Below are 17,110 nucleotides of genomic sequence, written 5' to 3'. Positions count from 1 at the left end.
ATTAGGTTTATGAATAATAACAAAAGGATCCACGTGTAATATAAACCAAAAGTTTATTTCTACCAATTTGCCCAAGACACTAGAGGAATGAGTTTCCAGTGAGAGAGGGAAGGCCCTCTTACATTAACAGGCTTGCGCTCGGTTGGATTGTATTGTTTGTAACACTAGTAGCCACTTTAAAAATGCAGACAATATGAGGGGGGGGGGGGGGGCTCCTTAAAAGCCAAAAAAACAAATGCTGGTTGTCATCGTCTACTAGCCAACTGCAAACATTCACTAGACAAGCTTACAATGAAACCTTTGATTAGTTTAATCCCGTCGCCTCACCCCACATCTGAAGCCATGCAACTCGCATCAAACACTCAGCATGAGAAAAAGAAAAAAAACTACAAATCTAGAAACACCAACAAAAGTTTATTTGAAAAGCTTACGAAAGCTCTGCTCCTGTTTGTTGGTAAGTCCAGCAGACATGTAAAATACGACCATACAATACATTATTCAAAAAGGTACCAAAAAGTACAGTAAAAATAACACTTCCATCTCTGGAAATGGACACAAAACAATATCAAATAAAAAGTGGAAGTGGCATTTGCTTCCCCAGTTCCTCACTTCATCTGTACATATGGGGCATGAGGCCAAATTTCTGCCAACTCCAAAGGAAAAGCCAGAGCCCATGTTCGCTGTGGCCGGACCATGGGTTTCTTTTTTCTTATTTACTTTAGACCTTAAGAGAGAAACATGGTGCTTATAGTTACTGAGCATAACCAAATGGCATTTAGTATTACACACACATGGACACCATGATGTTTACGAACTAGTATTTTTTTGTAACATTACAATAACATTGCTCCAGAGGGGGAGCGCATCAAAGGGGACATGACACCTAGCTGCCATACCCAGCACCCCATCAGAAAGGCCCTAATGCTTATGCTGGGGCAACCACCACCTCAACCCTTATTGATCAAGTAGTGTTTGTAGGGATGCATCTTAAAATGGTTGGCACATGGAATGAGTCCATTATTAAAGATTTCCAGACCCTCACCACCCCCCTCCCCCCATTAACAAACGTTTGAATGGGATCAGACTAGATGGGAGAAATTTGAGTCAAAGGCACAAATGGTTACAGTTAGATTGTCATATCACCATAGATGATGCAAAATGCATACCTGCACTACATGTGATCAGTATGGCTTGTAGCTACTCTGGTGGCCTCCACGTCTTGGAGTTTTCCCATAGCCTGCATTGCCCTGGTCTGGAGGACAAGAAAGAAAAAGACTGAGTGTCTTCCGTACGACAAGGACCAACAAAATTTCTCACATTTGTGTTTCGGGTGGTTATCGCTTACTGTAGTCGTAGCCACCACCATAGCCGTATCCTGCGGAGTAGTCGTAGTTGCCGTAGCCTCCGTATCCGCCATAGCCTTGCTGTCCACCGTAGCCATAGCCCTGGTTACCGTAGCCTTGGTTCCAGTAGTTGTTGTATCCACCACCACCACCTTGGTTCCAGTTCTGGCCCTGACCTGAGAACAAATCAATACAGCGACTAGAAGCAGACATAACCCAAACTGATCTTAGGACTGTGAAGTACAGTTTCCCTATGTTAAATCAGCACCAGATGTTTGGTGTTAATACTCACCTCCACGACCCCTTCCTCGTCCCCCACCTCCACGGCCACCATACTGCTGCTGCTGGTACACCTCTTTAGGCTGGGCTATTTTAATCTCACACTGGAACAGATCGTAAGATGAAAACTTAGGTCAGCCATGGAAAAAAACCTTTGCAACATTTACTGCATGGATCTTTAATGCGAGGGTTACATGTTCCCTGAGGAAACCACAAAAAAAAATAACATTTCACATGAATCAAAGGCTCCATTTGAAAGTGAGTGTGCAACATTGTACGTCCGCAATCACTTGTACAAAAAGGGACAGTGCACATGGCCTTGCAGTGCATTTGACTGCGATCCATTCTTACCTTGCTTCCACTGACATTATGGAATTTCTTTTCTAGCACTTTTTTGACAGGAGTTTCATCCTTATACGTAATGAACACGAAGCCCCTTCTCTTTTCGGTCTTTGGATCCTGTGGAAGCTCAATCGTCTCGATCTGCATGTCAAGGAAAGATGAAACAAGTACGGTTAACACAGCACCAAAACCACCAAGTCAGTACTACCACACAACCAAAATCAGAAATGTGGATACTTTACCTCTCCAAAAGTTCCAAAGTACTCCTGGATAACTTCCTTTTCTGTGTCTGGGTTGAGACCACCTACAAAGATTTTCTTCACAGGCTCCTTCTTCATGGCCATGGCCTTCTTGGGGTCAATCTGTCGCCCATCTAGTCTGTGTTCCTTCTGCTCGAGAACCTAGAAAAGAGGAAGGATAACTAGGAGAATGAAGAGCAAATAGTAGCATACCCACAGGGATATTGCAGTGCTATAAAACTTCACATTGAAAATATAAAAGTAACAGAAATATAATTTCTTACCTTGTCTACACCGGCTGCTTCTTTGAAGAGAATAAAGCCAAAGCCTCTTGACCGGCCTGTCTGCTGGTCCATCTTTATGGTGCAGTCTGTCACCTCACCGAATTTAGAGAAATAATCTTTAAGATCTTTCTTACTCGTGTCCCAGCTAAGTCCGCCAACAAACATTTTCCTAGCAAAGAAAAAATGGACACATTAAATATGGCGATTGATTAACACAAGTGCTCGATAAGTGTTACGGAACATATTGCTGACATAGGAAGGCTGGGCCTACTACAGCATATCCAAAACCACGCACGCTCAACAATTTTGATCAGAAACAAACCCAATGTGCTTTAATTAACAGATGCTGTATCTTTTAGCTTGGCGCGATTGTTTAAACGGACGAGGGAGTGTTATTTTTACGCTGAATTCGCCCATCCCATAGAGACTAAAGGCCCATCCCCCCTTAGCACTGCACATGGCGCCAACAAAGCCAGACGTAACAAAGGAGCGATGCAATCCATTATGAGCTCTGCCGAGATCGAATATAATATTTCGAATACATGTCTACACTCACCCCGCGTCCTCCTCGCCTTTGCTGGCGTTGATCTGTCCGCCTTCCCCCTCCGAGGCACCATTTTGTGAATCTTCTCCCTCCCCTTTGCCTTCTCCCTCTAATGCAGTTTTATCTTCTACGCAGGCTTCGGTCTCTGCCTCGCCTTCATTCGGGGCTTCGGTCTCATCAGCGGGCTCGGCTCCGTTAAAGTCCTCCTCGCCTTCATGGCCGTTTTCGGATGTTTCCATAAACTGTTGCTCGGTGTCTGACATGTTGTACTAAGATCCCTTGTCCTGCAAAGTGAAACATTGTTATAAAATGACCTGTTATTATGTAACCCACTCGCTGTACATGCTTCGCCATTATACTATGCATACAGTCCCTCCATTTTGGCTGGCAAGATTGTCTCCCATACATTTACAGAAAGCCATGTTGCCAGAATGCAAGCGACGTACGGAAGTCGCCTCCTCGAATGCGGTTGCAACAAAGTGACAATTCTGACACCCTCTGAAAATAAGAGCAGCAAATACTGTTTATTTAAAAAAATATTTTTAAAAAAGTATCGCACAGATAAACCGCTAGCATGAACCATAGTATCACTCCGTTACGTAATGCTAAGGCTGCACGACCTAAGGCTTTCCTACTTAAACAGCACAACTACATTTACATAAAAAAAAATTAAAAAACGAAAACAGTTACGGTACTTACACAAATAAAATAATTGAAAATAATCTCTCCAAATCGCCTAATGACAACAGAACCAGCCAACGCTCTTCAAGATGGCTTCTTCCATACGACGCCAAGCCGTCGTTGGTTTTATAGTACCGGTAAAAAAAAAAAAGACCTTTCATTTAGGGTGCCTCTGATTTGATCCCCAAAGCTGCCAATCATAGCCACGGCCAATTATGTACCTCAGTTCATTTTTCACATTAAGTGTACACGCCCACTATACATTAGAACTTTCAGTACCTTTTCCGCTGGGAACATTTTTTTATTTTTTTGTATTTTATTTAACCTTTAACTATTCTTGAAGGAACAAGCCTTCAAACTATACTGAAAAAAATATAAACGGAACAATTTATACTTTTTTTCTGAGTTACAGTTACAGTTCATAAGGGAATTAAAATAAATTCATTAGACCCTGATCTATGGGTTTCACATGACTGGGCAGGGGTGCAGCCATGAGTGGGCCTTGGAGGGGAGAGGCCCACCCACTGGGGTGCCAGGCCCAGACAATCAGAATGATTCTCCCCCCCCCAACCCCTCACAAAACGGCTTTATTATAGACAGAATAATCAGCACCCCCCCTCAGACGATCCCGAATGTGAAGAAGCCGAATGTGGAGGACTTGAGCTGGCGTGGTTAAACATGGTCTGCGGTTGTGAGGCCTGTTGGACGTACTGCTAAATTCTCTAAAACGACACTGGAGGCAGCTTATGTTAGAGAAATTAACATTACATTCTCGGGGAACAGTTCTGGTTGACATTCCTGCAGTCAGCATCTCAAGTCCACGCACCCTCAAAACTTGAGACATCTGTAGCATTGTGTCGTGTGACAAAACTGCACATTTTAAAGTGACCTTTTATTGTCCCCAGTACAAGGTGCACCTGTGAAATGATCATGCTGTTTAATCAGCTTCTTGATATGCCATACCTGTCAGTTGGATGGATTATCTTGGCAAAGGAGAAATGCTCATTAATAGGGATGTAAACAAATTTGAGAGAAATAAGCGTTTTGTGCGTATGGAAAATGTCTGGGATTCTTTTCCTTCAGCGCATGAAACATGGGACCCACACTTTACATGTTGCATTTATATTTTTCAAATTATCAGCATTTGGAAAAGGCCACATGTTGCTTCTTAAATTCCATAACTGGAAGAGCCTTTTTCTACATTTGAGTTTGACAATATGATACATAATATAAAGAAAGGTTATTACGCAATAAGGCCAGAGGGGGTGTGGTATATGCCTATATACAGACATTAGCCGTGGTATATTGCCCATATACCACAAATTCCAGAGGTGCCTTATTACTGTTATAAACTGGTTATCAACGTAATTGTTATACCCGTGATATATACGGTCTATTATAAACTGGTTGGTTCGAGCTCCTGAATGCTGATTGGCTGACAGCTGTGGTATATCACACCGTATACCACAGGTATGACAAAATATTTATTTATACTGCTCTAATTACGTTGGTAACCCGTTTATAATAGCAATAAGGCACCTCAGAGGTTTGTGGTATATGGCCAATATACCACGGCTAAGGCCTGTATCCAGAACAGCCCTTAGGAGTGGTATATTGGCCATATACCACATCCCCTCAATTTATTGCTTAAATATTGCTTAAATATACCACGTCTGTCAGCCGATCAGCCTTCAGGGCTCGAACCACCCAGTTTATAATAGTAATATAAACCAATCTCTATGTTATGACAGAATTATATGAACACTTTACAGACTGTGCAATGCAATCAGTGATAGCAATTACAACAGGTAACTGCCAAAATAATATAAATACTTGAGCTGGTGCTTTCACACAGTTGTGGTTCCTGAGTTAATTAAGCAATTAACATAACCATCATGCCTAGGGTCATGTATAAAAATGTTGGGCAGGCCATTATTTTGCCTACCATGGGCATGCTCCCATCCACAGGGAACAAGTGGTCACTGAATGGTTTGATGAGCATGAAAACAATGTAAACCATATGCCATGGCTGTCTCAGGCACCAGATATCTGTAACAGTCCTGACCTGTTTTATGTTGTTTTTATGTGTTTATGGTCAGGGCATGTGTTTTGGGTGGGCAGTCTATGTTATTCGTTTCTATGTTGGTTTTGGTTTGCCTGGTATGGCTCTTGATTAGAGGCAGGTGGTTTGCATTTTCCTCTAATCAAGAGTCATATTTAGGTAGGGCGTTATCACTGTGTGTTTGGGGGGTGATTGTCTCCTGTGATGTCTATCGTGTTGTCGATGTTTTTCACATATGGAGCTGTTTTGCTGTTCGTTCGTTTTGATGTTCGTTCCTGTTCGTAAGTTTACGTTTGTCCATGTAAGTTTATGTTCAGGTTCCGTCGTACGTCGTTTTCTTATTTTGTAGTTTTGAAAGTGTTTTGTTTTGTTTAGTCTACGTCGTATGTGTAATAAAAATGGCTTATTTCCCTAACTCCGCATTTTGGTCAGAAGATCCTTCTCTCCTCACCTCATCTGAGGATGAGGAGAGCGACAGCTCTAACAGAATCACCCCCCCAACAACATAAAACAGGTCAGGACTGTTACAATATCAACCCAATTAACCAACTATGGGAGATTCTGGAGTAGTGCCTGAGACAGCTAGTGTTTTTCACCACCATCAATGAAACACCAAATTATGGATTTTTTTTGTGAAAGAATGATGTTGCATCCCTCCAATAGAGTTCCAGGCACTTTTAAAATCTATGCCAAGGTGCATTGAAGCTATTCTGGCTAGAGGTCGAGCGATTAATTAGGGCCGATTTCAAGTTTTCATAACAATCGGTAATGTGCATTTTTGGATGCCGATTATGGCAGATTACATTGCATTCCACGAAGAGACTGCGTGGCATGCTGACCACCTGTTACGCGAGTGCAGCAAGGAGCCAAGGTAAATTGCTAGCTAGCATTAAACTTATCTATAAAAAACAATCAATCTTGACATAATCACTAGTTAACTACGCATGGTTGATGATATTACTAGGTCAACTAGCTTGTCCTGCGTTGCATATAATCAATGCGGTGCCTGTTAATTTATCATCGAATCACAGCCTACTTTGCCAAACGAGTGATAATTTAACTAAAGCACAATCGTTGCACGAGTGTACCTAACCATAAACATCAATACCTTTCTTAAAATCAATAAACCGAAGTATATATTTTTAAACCTGCATATTTAGTTAAAATAAATTCATGTTAGCAGGCAATATTAACTAGGGAAATTGTGTTACTTCTCTTGCTTTCATTGCACGCAGAGTCAGGGTATATGCAACAGTTTGGGCCACCTGGCTCGTTGCGAACTAATTTTACATAATTATGACATGACATTGAAGGTTGTGCAATGTAACAGCAATATTTAGACTTAGGGTTGCCACCCGTTCGATAAAATACGTTACGGTTCCGTATTTCACTGAAAGAATAAATGTTTTGTTTTCAAAATGATAGTTTCCGGATTTGACCATATTAATGACCTATGGCTCGTATTTCTGTGTGTTTATTATATTATAATTAAGTCTATGATTTGATATTTGATAGAGCAGACTGACTGAGCGGTGGTAGGCAGCAGCAGGCTTGTAAACATTCATTCAAACTTTACTGCGTTTGTCAGCAGCTCTTAGCAATGCTTGAAGCACAGCACTGTTTATGACTTCAAGCCTATCAACTCCTAAAATTAGGCTGGCAATACTAAAGTGCCTATTAGAACATCCAATAGTCAAAGGTATATGAAATACAAATGGTATAGAAATAGTTGAAGCGTCATAATTCCTATAATAACTACAATCTAAAACTTCTTAACTGGGAATATTGAAGAACTGGGAATATTGAACCACCAGTTTTCATATGTTCTGAGCAAGGAACTTAACATTAGCTTTTTACATGGCACATATTACACTTTCACTTTCTTCTCCAACATCGTGTTTTTGCATTACTTAAACCAAATTGAGCATGTTTCATTATTTATTTGAGACTAAATAGATTTTATTTATGCATTATATTAAGTTAAAATAAGTGTTCATTCAGTATTGTTGTAAATGTCATTATTACACATATATATATTAAAATTGGCCGATTAATCGGTATCGGCTTTTTTTGGTCCTCCAATAATCGGTATCGGCGTTGAAAAATCATAATCGGTCGACCTCTAGTTCTGGCTCGTGGTGGCCCAACGCCACAGGAGGTTGCTGAAGGGAGGGTGGCTAAAAATAATGGCTGGAATGGAGTGAATGTGCTTGATAGTTCCATTCCATTGATAATATTCCAACCATTACTATGCACCCGTCCTCCCCAATTAAGGTGACACCAGCCGCCTGTGCCCAATGCCCTATTAAAGGCCCAGTGCAGTCAAAATTGTGATTGATCTGTGTTTTATATTTCCACACTTTGAGGTTGGAATAATACTGTGAAAATGATAATGCCCTTTTAGTGTAAGAACTGTTTGACCAGGTAAATTAGTTGATAGACCAATAAGAGTTTCAAACCTGTCTGCCAATAACAGCTAGTTTTCTTTTTCCCCCTCACCACGCCCAGCAAAATTCTTGCTTGAGAAATTGCTCTTTAAGTTCCCATTTGTTTATTTTTGACCATTTTCATTCCAAACATTCACAGTAAGGTACCTAATTGTTACCCAGAAATTATTTGATAGAGATAAGAAATGGCTGCATTGGGCCTTTAAAACACTTTATGTTGGTGTTTCCTTTATCTTGGCAGTTACCTGTATAGAGATTAAATGTTTCGGGGTGTTTATCAACATTCAAAGAAATTAACCCCATAAATGGTCAGCTAAACACTGCACAGTTCTTATGTACACCATCATATTATTAAGCAATCCTCCCCTCCCAAAATGAAAGAGAAAATTGGTTCCGGTTGTCAAAATATCCTTCTTTATTTAATCACAGGATGTTATGTAACACAGTTTCTTGAACATGGATTTAACTGGTAAAGGCAGATGGTGTTTTTCGGTCTCTGTGTTTATGCTGCTTCCTCCCCTGTTGCCCCATCAAATATTTGAGGTTTGTTGGGATTATTTCTGACCAGCCAATCTGCCAGCCAAGTCTTCGGGGGGAAAAACCACCACAAAAAACTGAATTAGTTGATTCAGAAGAAAAAAAGCAAATGTAACGTGTACTAATGTTCATAGTGCATATTTGAATGCCCACATTTCTCATTCCACCCTGATACTTACAAAGGGGTCGACAGGCTTCTGTTTGCAGAGCTCAGTGAGTCCGCTGAGCAGCGTGGGGCTCACAAACCTGCCCAGGTAGTCTTTGGCTGCCTCTCCCATGGGGATGGGCTCGATCACAGCTGGACAGAGAGAGGGAGGGACCGACACGGGTGTATCAGAGAGGAAATCAAAGGGGTATAACACACACTGAGCACAGGGAAACCCCCTCCAACTTCTATTTAACTGTTGTACTGTCTGTGTGTGTATGACACTCCATGCACTCTAACTCAGGTTGTCATTGTCAATGTAAGAACTTGTATTAAATGGTTTACCTTCGATAAAATAAAGGTAATCACAGGTGCTGAAGAAAAGTAAATATTCAATGTGTGTGTGTGTTTGTGTTTGTGTTTAACTCACAGTTGGGAAACATGAACTTGATCTCTCTCTCGGCTGAGGAGAACGAGTCGCTGCCATGCACTGCATTCCTCAGGTCAGAGGTGCCATACTTGGCTCGCAGACTTGGGGAGAGATACAAGATGCACATGTTAGCTTACAGTAGAAGTGCTGAGTCATACAGGGAACACATACAGTATTGTGTAGTACACATACAGTATTGATTGAGCACATGTACAATCACTCTGTACTGGTATGCATATATACAGTAGGTAGGCATTAGTAATAAAAGAACTAGGACTAACGATATTTGAACTGGATGGACAACATTTTTAAGAGCATTGGACCAGTAACCAAAAGGTTGCTGGTTTGAATCACAGAGCAGACTAGATGGAAAATCTGTCACTGTGCCCTTGAGCAAGGCACTTAAACCTACTTGCAGCTCTGACCTATCTGTACAATCCTCTTCCTTCTGACTGACTGACCATTCTGGGTGAGTCTCCCTGGCCTTGGTGCAGTTAACAGGTCCTATGATGGTCTTCCAATGGGCGATAGCCTGATCTCTGGCCAGAGCCAGGGCGATGATGGGTCCAGAGCTCATGAAGGCCGTTAGGCTGGGGAAGAACAGCTTCCCATACTGCTCAGCATAGAAGTCACTGCACTGCTCCGGACTCAGCTGCAGCTTCCGTTTCTGTCAAAGAGCAGTTACACAGACACACATAGCAATGAATGACAAGTGTACACGGCAGACGTTGACCTTGCCTGATCCCGACTGGGGATCTACCTAACGCACCGCACCCAATAATCCAAACAATCAAGTTTGTTTTTCCCAAGTCCTCTATCTATGCCCTTTGGCTGATTACTCTGTTTCACTCATTTTCTATAGTAACCTCTGCTCTGGCCAGAGGAAGAGTACCCAGGAGAAAGTAAACCCCTCTTTGTATTTACACATTGACAGTCACACAAACTGCTTGCTAGCTGGACGGTCACTGCATGTGCAGCATGAATGTTTGTGATCAACAGCTATGCTGCATGTCTCAAACAGTTACATTTACGTCATTTAGCAGACGCTCTTATCCAGAGCGACTTACAAATTGGAAAGTTCATACATATTCATTCATACATATTCATTCTGGTCCCCCGTGGGGAATGAACCCACAACCCTGGCGTTGCAAGCGCCATGCTCTACCAACTGAGCCACACGGGACCACACGGGACCACAGTTAACACCAACCTGCAAAATTGTGAACCCAGATCGGAGAATGATGTCCTCAATCTCCTCAGCTTGGTGTATAGCATCAGGTTTGATCAACGCGAGAGTTCTCTCAACATAAATCCGAGGAGAAGGCATCTGATTCTTTGGAGTTTCATATTCCATAACGTCAGCGCTTGTAAACAATCTTGACAAAATGAAAACATGGATAGGGGACGTTGGAATTAACTTGAACACTTTGCAAAGCTCGATTTGAATGTTAAGGTCAAATCAAAACATTGTTTGTTTAAAGCTGACAGTCTGGCTTAGTTGTAGCCCAACCAGCCGCAACGCAAGATGGCGCCATTATTATTTTTAAGATGACAAAGGACGTAATAGTAACAGCGCCATCTTGCGGTCGGTTGGGCGAGGTTTGGCTCAATGGCAAAACCTGGCAGTCTGATGCTAACGTTAGCTAGCCAATTTAGCTACATACCGTATGTTAAATTCCCAATTGGATAAGGACGCGTGGCAAATTAACAAGCGTTCAAAGCAGAAACATCAGTCTGAGGAGATGTTAAAGATTTTTACTTAAAATAAAAATCATGCTTGCTATACAAACCTTTTCAGAGGCAAGTTCATTCACATCGACGTCGTTCGCATTGTTGCTAGGATACCCTTCTACGGGAAAAGATTTGGACAACTTTCACAAGTCCGTGGAGAAACAAAGGCCATGTCTAGACTTGACAGTTCATGCAGTTTAATATTCGGAGTTCTATCATGTAATTCCGAACGCGTCATGCATCTACACTTAAGTGTCCGGATTCCCTTCTCTCGCGCTATATTCAAAATACCAGTATGTATTCTGCAAACGGTGGAACAGGCTAAATATGCTAAACACAACTGATGGCAGTAGCTAACTAGCCAACTAACCCAGCAAGTAGCTCTAAAGAGATAGCAAACTGGTTAGCATAACTCCAGCCAAACAAAATTGTTTCTCTAAATACTAGGTAGCATGATGCCAGCAAACAAGTTCCTCACAGGTAGGTATTTCCTAATATTACGAACAGGTGCCCCGTTCCCATAACCAAGTTCGAGACAGGTGGGAAGAGTGCTGATGACGTCGCAAATTGCGTGCGTTTCTGGTAGCCCCGAATCCCCAGACCACCTCCGGAAGTGGTCAGCCAGATCTGAACACAAAGCGACTTGTGCGTCTAGACCAGTCTTTTCAATGCGATCTTAGAATGCGATCTTAGAATTCTGATAGGCATGTAAGTGTAAAGCATAGACATTACCAAAGTCTCAGCATAACTACCATGAATGTGTGGATAGTGACCAATGATTTATTCAGCATTTACAATAAGAAGTTTGACAAAATGAGCCAGATGAAGTTACCAATCTTATGAACTATCCCAGATGTCCAAATGTGTTGCAGCCAATACAGAATTAAAATACAGTTATTACAAAATATAAACATGCCTGCATCAAATTGTACAAACGATTTCAACAAAGTTCATTTAAAACTGTATTTTATTCATCACTGAATCTGTGAAAAGGTCCTTATCGGGTTCCGATGGTAACCTGCCACACTCGGATCAGGTTATCGGTGTAGCCAGCAAACAGGGTCTGTTGAGAGACAAGAAACTAAGAAAATGTCCAGAAAATGCAAAACTAAAAAGATATGAAAATTAATCATGAGTATGTGTTTTCAACCATTCCAAGTGTTAAGGGGCATGAATATGTAGTCGTTCCTGTACCCATCATTATTGCAGGACTTGTCGTCAGAGCCGAAGCTCAGGCAAGAAATGTCACTTTATAATCACAGGGCAAGGCTACAAAGAACTCCACCTGACACAGCTTTCTAAGAACAGACTGAAGTAACATGGCCCTGTTCTAGAAGTCCACCCAGGGTTCTAATAAAGTTGTGGGATGTGATGCAAATGGACATATCATACCTGTCCGTCAGCAGACCAGGCCAGAGAGGTGCACTGTGGGGGCTCGGCCTTGCTGTTGGTGCTGATCACCTCCTGTCTTAGCTCATCGACAATGATCTTACCCTCCAGATCCTGAAGGGAGGGGAGATTAACATGAGAACAGGATTGATGGAGGCATGGGTTTGGACCAACTCCTATTTAAATGACGTGAACATGGCAATAATATTCTCAGATCCAAAAATCCAGATGTTACAGAAATGAGTTAGCAGAGCTCAGAAACAGCCTCTTTATCATCATAGACATAAGATGGCATTGGAATTTCCATCATCGCCCCTTGACATAGTTTGAATAGACAACACAAAACTCTTTCAACCAACACTGTTTGTCTATGCATAGTCACTTTACCCCTACCTACATCTACAAATCACCTTGACTAACCTGTACGACCACACAGCACACCACCCTGCATACCACTGCTGGCTTGCTTCTGAAGCTAAGCAGGGTTGGTCCTGGTCAGTCCCTGGATGGGAGACCAGATGCTGCTGGAAGTGGTGTTGGAGGGCCAGTAGGAGGCACTCTTTCCTCTGGTCTAAAAAAATATCCCAATGCCCCAGGGCAGTGATTGGGGACACTGTCCTGTATAGGGTGCCGTCTTTCGGATGGGACGTTAAACGGGTGTCCTGACTCTCTGAGGTCATTAAAGATCCCATGGCACTTATCGTAAGAGTAGGGGTGTTAACCCCGGTGTCCTGGCTAAATTCCCAATCTCGCCCTCAAACCATCATGGTCACCTAATAATCCCCAGTTTACAATTGGCTCATTCATCCCCCTCTCCCCTGTAACTATTCCCCAGGTCGTTGCTGCAAATGAGAACGTGTTCTCAGTCAACTTACCTGGTAAAATAACGGAAAAATAAAACATTGACTCAGTACCCCTGTATATAGCCACATTAGTGTTGGTTTATTTAGTAAACATTTAACCAACAATGCAGTTAAGAAAATAGAAGTAAGCATTTCATGCTAAGGTCTATCTATACCTGCTGTATTTGGCACACGTGACAAATAAAATTAGATTTGAACAGCACCATCAGTGCTGATGTGTTCTGGGAGTAAGAGTCTTACCCAGATCTTGATGCTTGGGCCGGTGGCGGCGCAGAGCCAGTATCGGTTGGGGCTGAAGCAGAGGGCGTTGATGTTGTCACCACTATCTAGGGTGTACAGGTGCTTGCCCTCGTTGAGGTCCCACAGCATGGCCTGACCGTCCTATAGGAGAGAATGGGGCTCAGGGTCAAAGGTCAGCCAAATGGAAGGTGCAAATTAAACATGCATGCTAGCTGTAAATGGTAACTGACACGCAATCAAGTGTTGAGTCCATGGTCATTCATTGGGGAGACACGCCATCAACAAGAGCCCTAAATTACAAATCTCAGTGGACAGGTGTAAGTGAACTCTCGAAAGTGCTGGTTGCGTTCAGAAACAGCCTCTTTATCATCATAGTGAAACAGACAGCATGAGAATCCATCACTACTTTGAAACCAGCACATTTCTCTCTATGCTATTTCTCAATTACTCCAATTCATACCACTGAACGGTACATCAATTTAACCTGGTCACATTGACCAAGCAAGGGTAGTACTGTTGATGAACTGTTTGAACTTTTTAAATCTATACTGTAAAAGTAAATATTTGTAAAATGCTTTCATCATACCTTTCCACCAGAAGCGCAGAGGGAGCCATCGGGAGAGACGGTCACTGTGTTCAGATAGCCAGTGTGGCCAATGTGGTTAGTCTTCAGCTTGCAGTTGGCCAGGTTCCACACCTAGAAACAGAAAGGGGTGGGGGAGAACGTGAGTCAGGGTACATTAAGGGAAATGTAGTCTAGGTGTTTCAACCATTAAGTGTTACAAACATTGGATGAATGTGCAGTCTAGGTCCTGTACCCATCATCATTGCAGGACTTGTCAGATCCGAGGCTCAGGTGATAAAACACAACATTGTAGTCAAAGGGCAGGAAAGCACCATTTATCCTTAAAGCTTGATTTTACTACATCTACAGCAACCGAACCCCTCAAGTACCTAAAAATCTCAACTTAGTTCAATAAGGAACGCATCCCACTATCCTAGTGAGTCACAAGTGATGTACACGGTCGTCTGTACCTTGACCATCTTGTCCCAACCACAGGATACGATGATGGGGTTGCTGCTGTTGGGGGAGAAGCGCACGCAGGACACCCACTCAGAGTGACTTTCATCCTGGATGGTGTACTTGCAGACTCCCAGGGTGTTCCACAGCTTGATGGTCTTGTCCCGGGAACCAGACACGATCTGGCGGTTGTCAGCAGAGAAAGCGACGCTCAGGACGTCCTTGGTGTGACCCACAAAGCGGCGGGTGGTGGTGCCACTGGAAGGAAGAGGACAGTTGTGTAAAGGCCCATGCTACAGATGACTAATAACATCTAATGGTGTTGTTCAGGTCAACACTAGAAAAACCAAGGCAGCATACACACACACACACACACACACATATATAGCCATGTCAAATCTTTCACAGGTAACAGCAGGTTGCGTTCAGAAACAGCCTCTTTATCATCACAGAGATACAGCTGGCATTGGAAGTTTCATCACCACGTTGGAACCAGCATTTTGACTCTCCGTCTACCTACAGAGGGTTTTGTTCCAACTCTGCCGAGACAAATTATAAACTAATCCTGGTCTATAGTTTAGACCAAAATCATTTGAATCAAACAACTGTCTGCACACAATGTAGCCCTCCAGGACAGGAATGACCCATTCCTGCACACAATGTAGCCCTCCAGGACAGGAATGACCCATTCCTGCACACAATGTAGCCCCCCAGGACTGGAATGACCCATGCCTGCACACAATGTAGCCCTCCAGGACTGGAATGACCCATGTGTAGTTCAGGGAAAACCCTAAATGAAGCTGAACCATCACCCCGCCAACCCTCCCGTCTCTAGACTTACGTGGTGAGGTCCCACAGACGGAGGGTTCCATCCCAGGACCCGGACAGAGCGAACTGTCCATCCGAGGAGATGACGACATCACTCACAAAGTGAGAGTGTCCCTTTAGGGCGCGTTGGGGGATGCCATAGTTGGTCTCATCACGGGTCAACTTCCACATGATGATAGACTTGTCTGGAAAAAATAAATAATGCTGATTAAATATTTAAATTCATTAAACGGTAGCGAATGCCGTTGAACTGGGGTTAGTGTCTTTAGAGGTAGTGTTGATATTTTCAAAACAATAGGTAGGCCTAACTAGTTGGCTAAAGTAACATGATGTTGACAGAAGCAGCAAGCGCATAACCATTCAAATTGTACTACTAGGTAACGTTAGCCATGTATGAAAAGCTAGCTAAGTAGATACCTAGACAGCCGACTACCGGTATGTTGCCTTCACTGACAGCCACGTAAATTCATACAAGTTTCAATCAGGAACATGTAATCAGTTTAAGTTAGTTACAATTAGATTAGCAGGTCTAGAAACGCAGGTTTCATAAAATGGTCTCCCGAACATTTTTGCCACTTGGCGGTGCACGTGGATGTCAGCAAAGTTGACGTTTGCTGCTAAGGGCTAGTTAGCTAGTAGTCGGACGGAAAACTTATTTGGAGAGCAGTTTATCCACTAGCCATCGCGTTTTTGAAGCGCTTAGTACAACGTGCCACCTAGATTGATCTGACTCAGACTGTTCAAGCAGTCGCGTCTACACATCAATTAAAACAACCCAAGGCCAACATGCTAGGGGTTAGCCATATTGTCGTCCATCGTACCGGGCGGAGAAGCGCTTACCTCGGGATGCAGACAGAATCATATCAGGAAACTGAGGGGTAGTGGCGATCTGGGTGACCCAACCATTATGCCCCTTTAGGGTCCCCCTTACTGTCATCTGCTCGGTCATTTTGGCGACGTTTTAGTGTGCCTTTTTTAAGGATGGATTTAGATTAGTTTGAGGGCTAGGTTTCCCTAGATCCTCTCACATTTAGGCACAGAGAAAGAGGAAGTTCTGACCCGGATGCAGAACATTTGAGGGGCCGATCGCGCGCAGAGTACACTGGGAGAACAGTTCCAACCCCTTCCTGCCCGTGTGCTGATTTTAGTTTTTACCCGGATTGTACTGTTCATGTGAAACAGTAGTAGAATAATATTATTAGCAAGGTTTGAAGAGACCATTACAAAGCTATAATTTAAAGCATATAGTCAATGTTTTTACATATCAATCAAATTTTTTATAACACATAATTTGAATAGGTAGAAATCATTGAAAGTAGCAATCTTGATATGGATGGTGATAATCCCAAAAAGTGATCCCAAAAATGTATTACAGTTACATAAATGTAAAGGCTGTAAAGGTGTGCCATGAAATAGGCAATCAGCAACTATCAGGGCTCAACAGAGAGACCATTTTACTTGTGTATGCCAAAAATATTTTGCTAAGCGACCTGGTATTTTAATTTAGGAGCACCAGTGTGCCTAGAAACTTTAAAGATTCTTTAATACCTCAAATAGTTGTCAATGTGCTCCTAAATTTGTGCTCCTAAATTTGTGTGTGCCTACATTTTTCAACTTAGGCGGACATGCTCCTCCTTTAAAACAAGGTAATGTTAGAGTCATGGTTATTAGTAGGCCTAATGATTGCAGTCGGAATGTGTTATGG

At 42.6% G+C, this 17,110-nt stretch overlaps 3 protein-coding genes across 4 annotated transcripts; all 3 read right to left on the bottom strand.

Moving 5' to 3' along the window:
* Positions 1-36: 36 nt before the first annotated feature.
* Positions 37-3,836, bottom strand: hnrnpaba (heterogeneous nuclear ribonucleoprotein A/Ba). 2 transcript variants are annotated; one of them, XM_055889044.1, is made up of 9 exons: positions 3,731-3,836; positions 3,044-3,315; positions 2,488-2,656; positions 2,207-2,365; positions 1,974-2,105; positions 1,636-1,726; positions 1,346-1,519; positions 1,167-1,252; positions 37-724 (listed from the first exon to the last, which is right to left on the bottom strand). In XM_055889044.1, the coding sequence occupies exons 2-8, from the start codon at positions 3,292-3,294 to the stop codon at positions 1,182-1,184; spliced, it is 1,047 nt and encodes a 348-aa protein (XP_055745019.1). In that variant the 5' UTR covers positions 3,295-3,315; positions 3,731-3,836; the 3' UTR covers positions 37-724; positions 1,167-1,181. The 2 variants fall into 2 exon arrangements, with proteins under 2 accessions (XP_055745019.1, XP_055745021.1); XM_055889046.1 differs by lacking the exon at positions 1,167-1,252.
* Positions 3,837-8,612: 4,776 nt separating this feature from the next.
* On the bottom strand, positions 8,613-11,912 carry nme5 (NME/NM23 family member 5). Its single transcript, XM_055889039.1, has 7 exons — positions 11,543-11,912; positions 11,124-11,182; positions 10,544-10,709; positions 9,795-10,000; positions 9,334-9,434; positions 8,938-9,056; positions 8,613-8,807 (listed from the first exon to the last, which is right to left on the bottom strand). The coding sequence occupies exons 2-7, from the start codon at positions 11,141-11,143 to the stop codon at positions 8,724-8,726; spliced, it is 696 nt and encodes a 231-aa protein (XP_055745014.1). The 5' UTR covers positions 11,144-11,182; positions 11,543-11,912; the 3' UTR covers positions 8,613-8,723.
* A 101-nt stretch (positions 11,913-12,013) lies between these two features.
* Positions 12,014-16,467, bottom strand: LOC129827826 (guanine nucleotide-binding protein subunit beta-2-like 1). The gene is made up of 7 exons (XM_055889038.1): positions 16,246-16,467; positions 15,419-15,590; positions 14,592-14,835; positions 14,143-14,253; positions 13,557-13,697; positions 12,457-12,567; positions 12,014-12,127 (listed from the first exon to the last, which is right to left on the bottom strand). Exons 1-7 carry the CDS (start codon positions 16,352-16,354, stop codon positions 12,062-12,064), a joined length of 954 nt encoding a protein of 317 aa, XP_055745013.1. The 5' UTR covers positions 16,355-16,467; the 3' UTR covers positions 12,014-12,061.
* Between the last annotated feature and the right edge of the window lie 643 nt (positions 16,468-17,110).

Source organism: Salvelinus fontinalis, chromosome 29 (genome assembly GCF_029448725.1).
Source record: "Salvelinus fontinalis isolate EN_2023a chromosome 29, ASM2944872v1, whole genome shotgun sequence".
Taxonomy (NCBI): domain Eukaryota; kingdom Metazoa; phylum Chordata; class Actinopteri; order Salmoniformes; family Salmonidae; genus Salvelinus; species Salvelinus fontinalis.
This window is presented reverse-complemented; position numbering and strand designations above follow the sequence as displayed.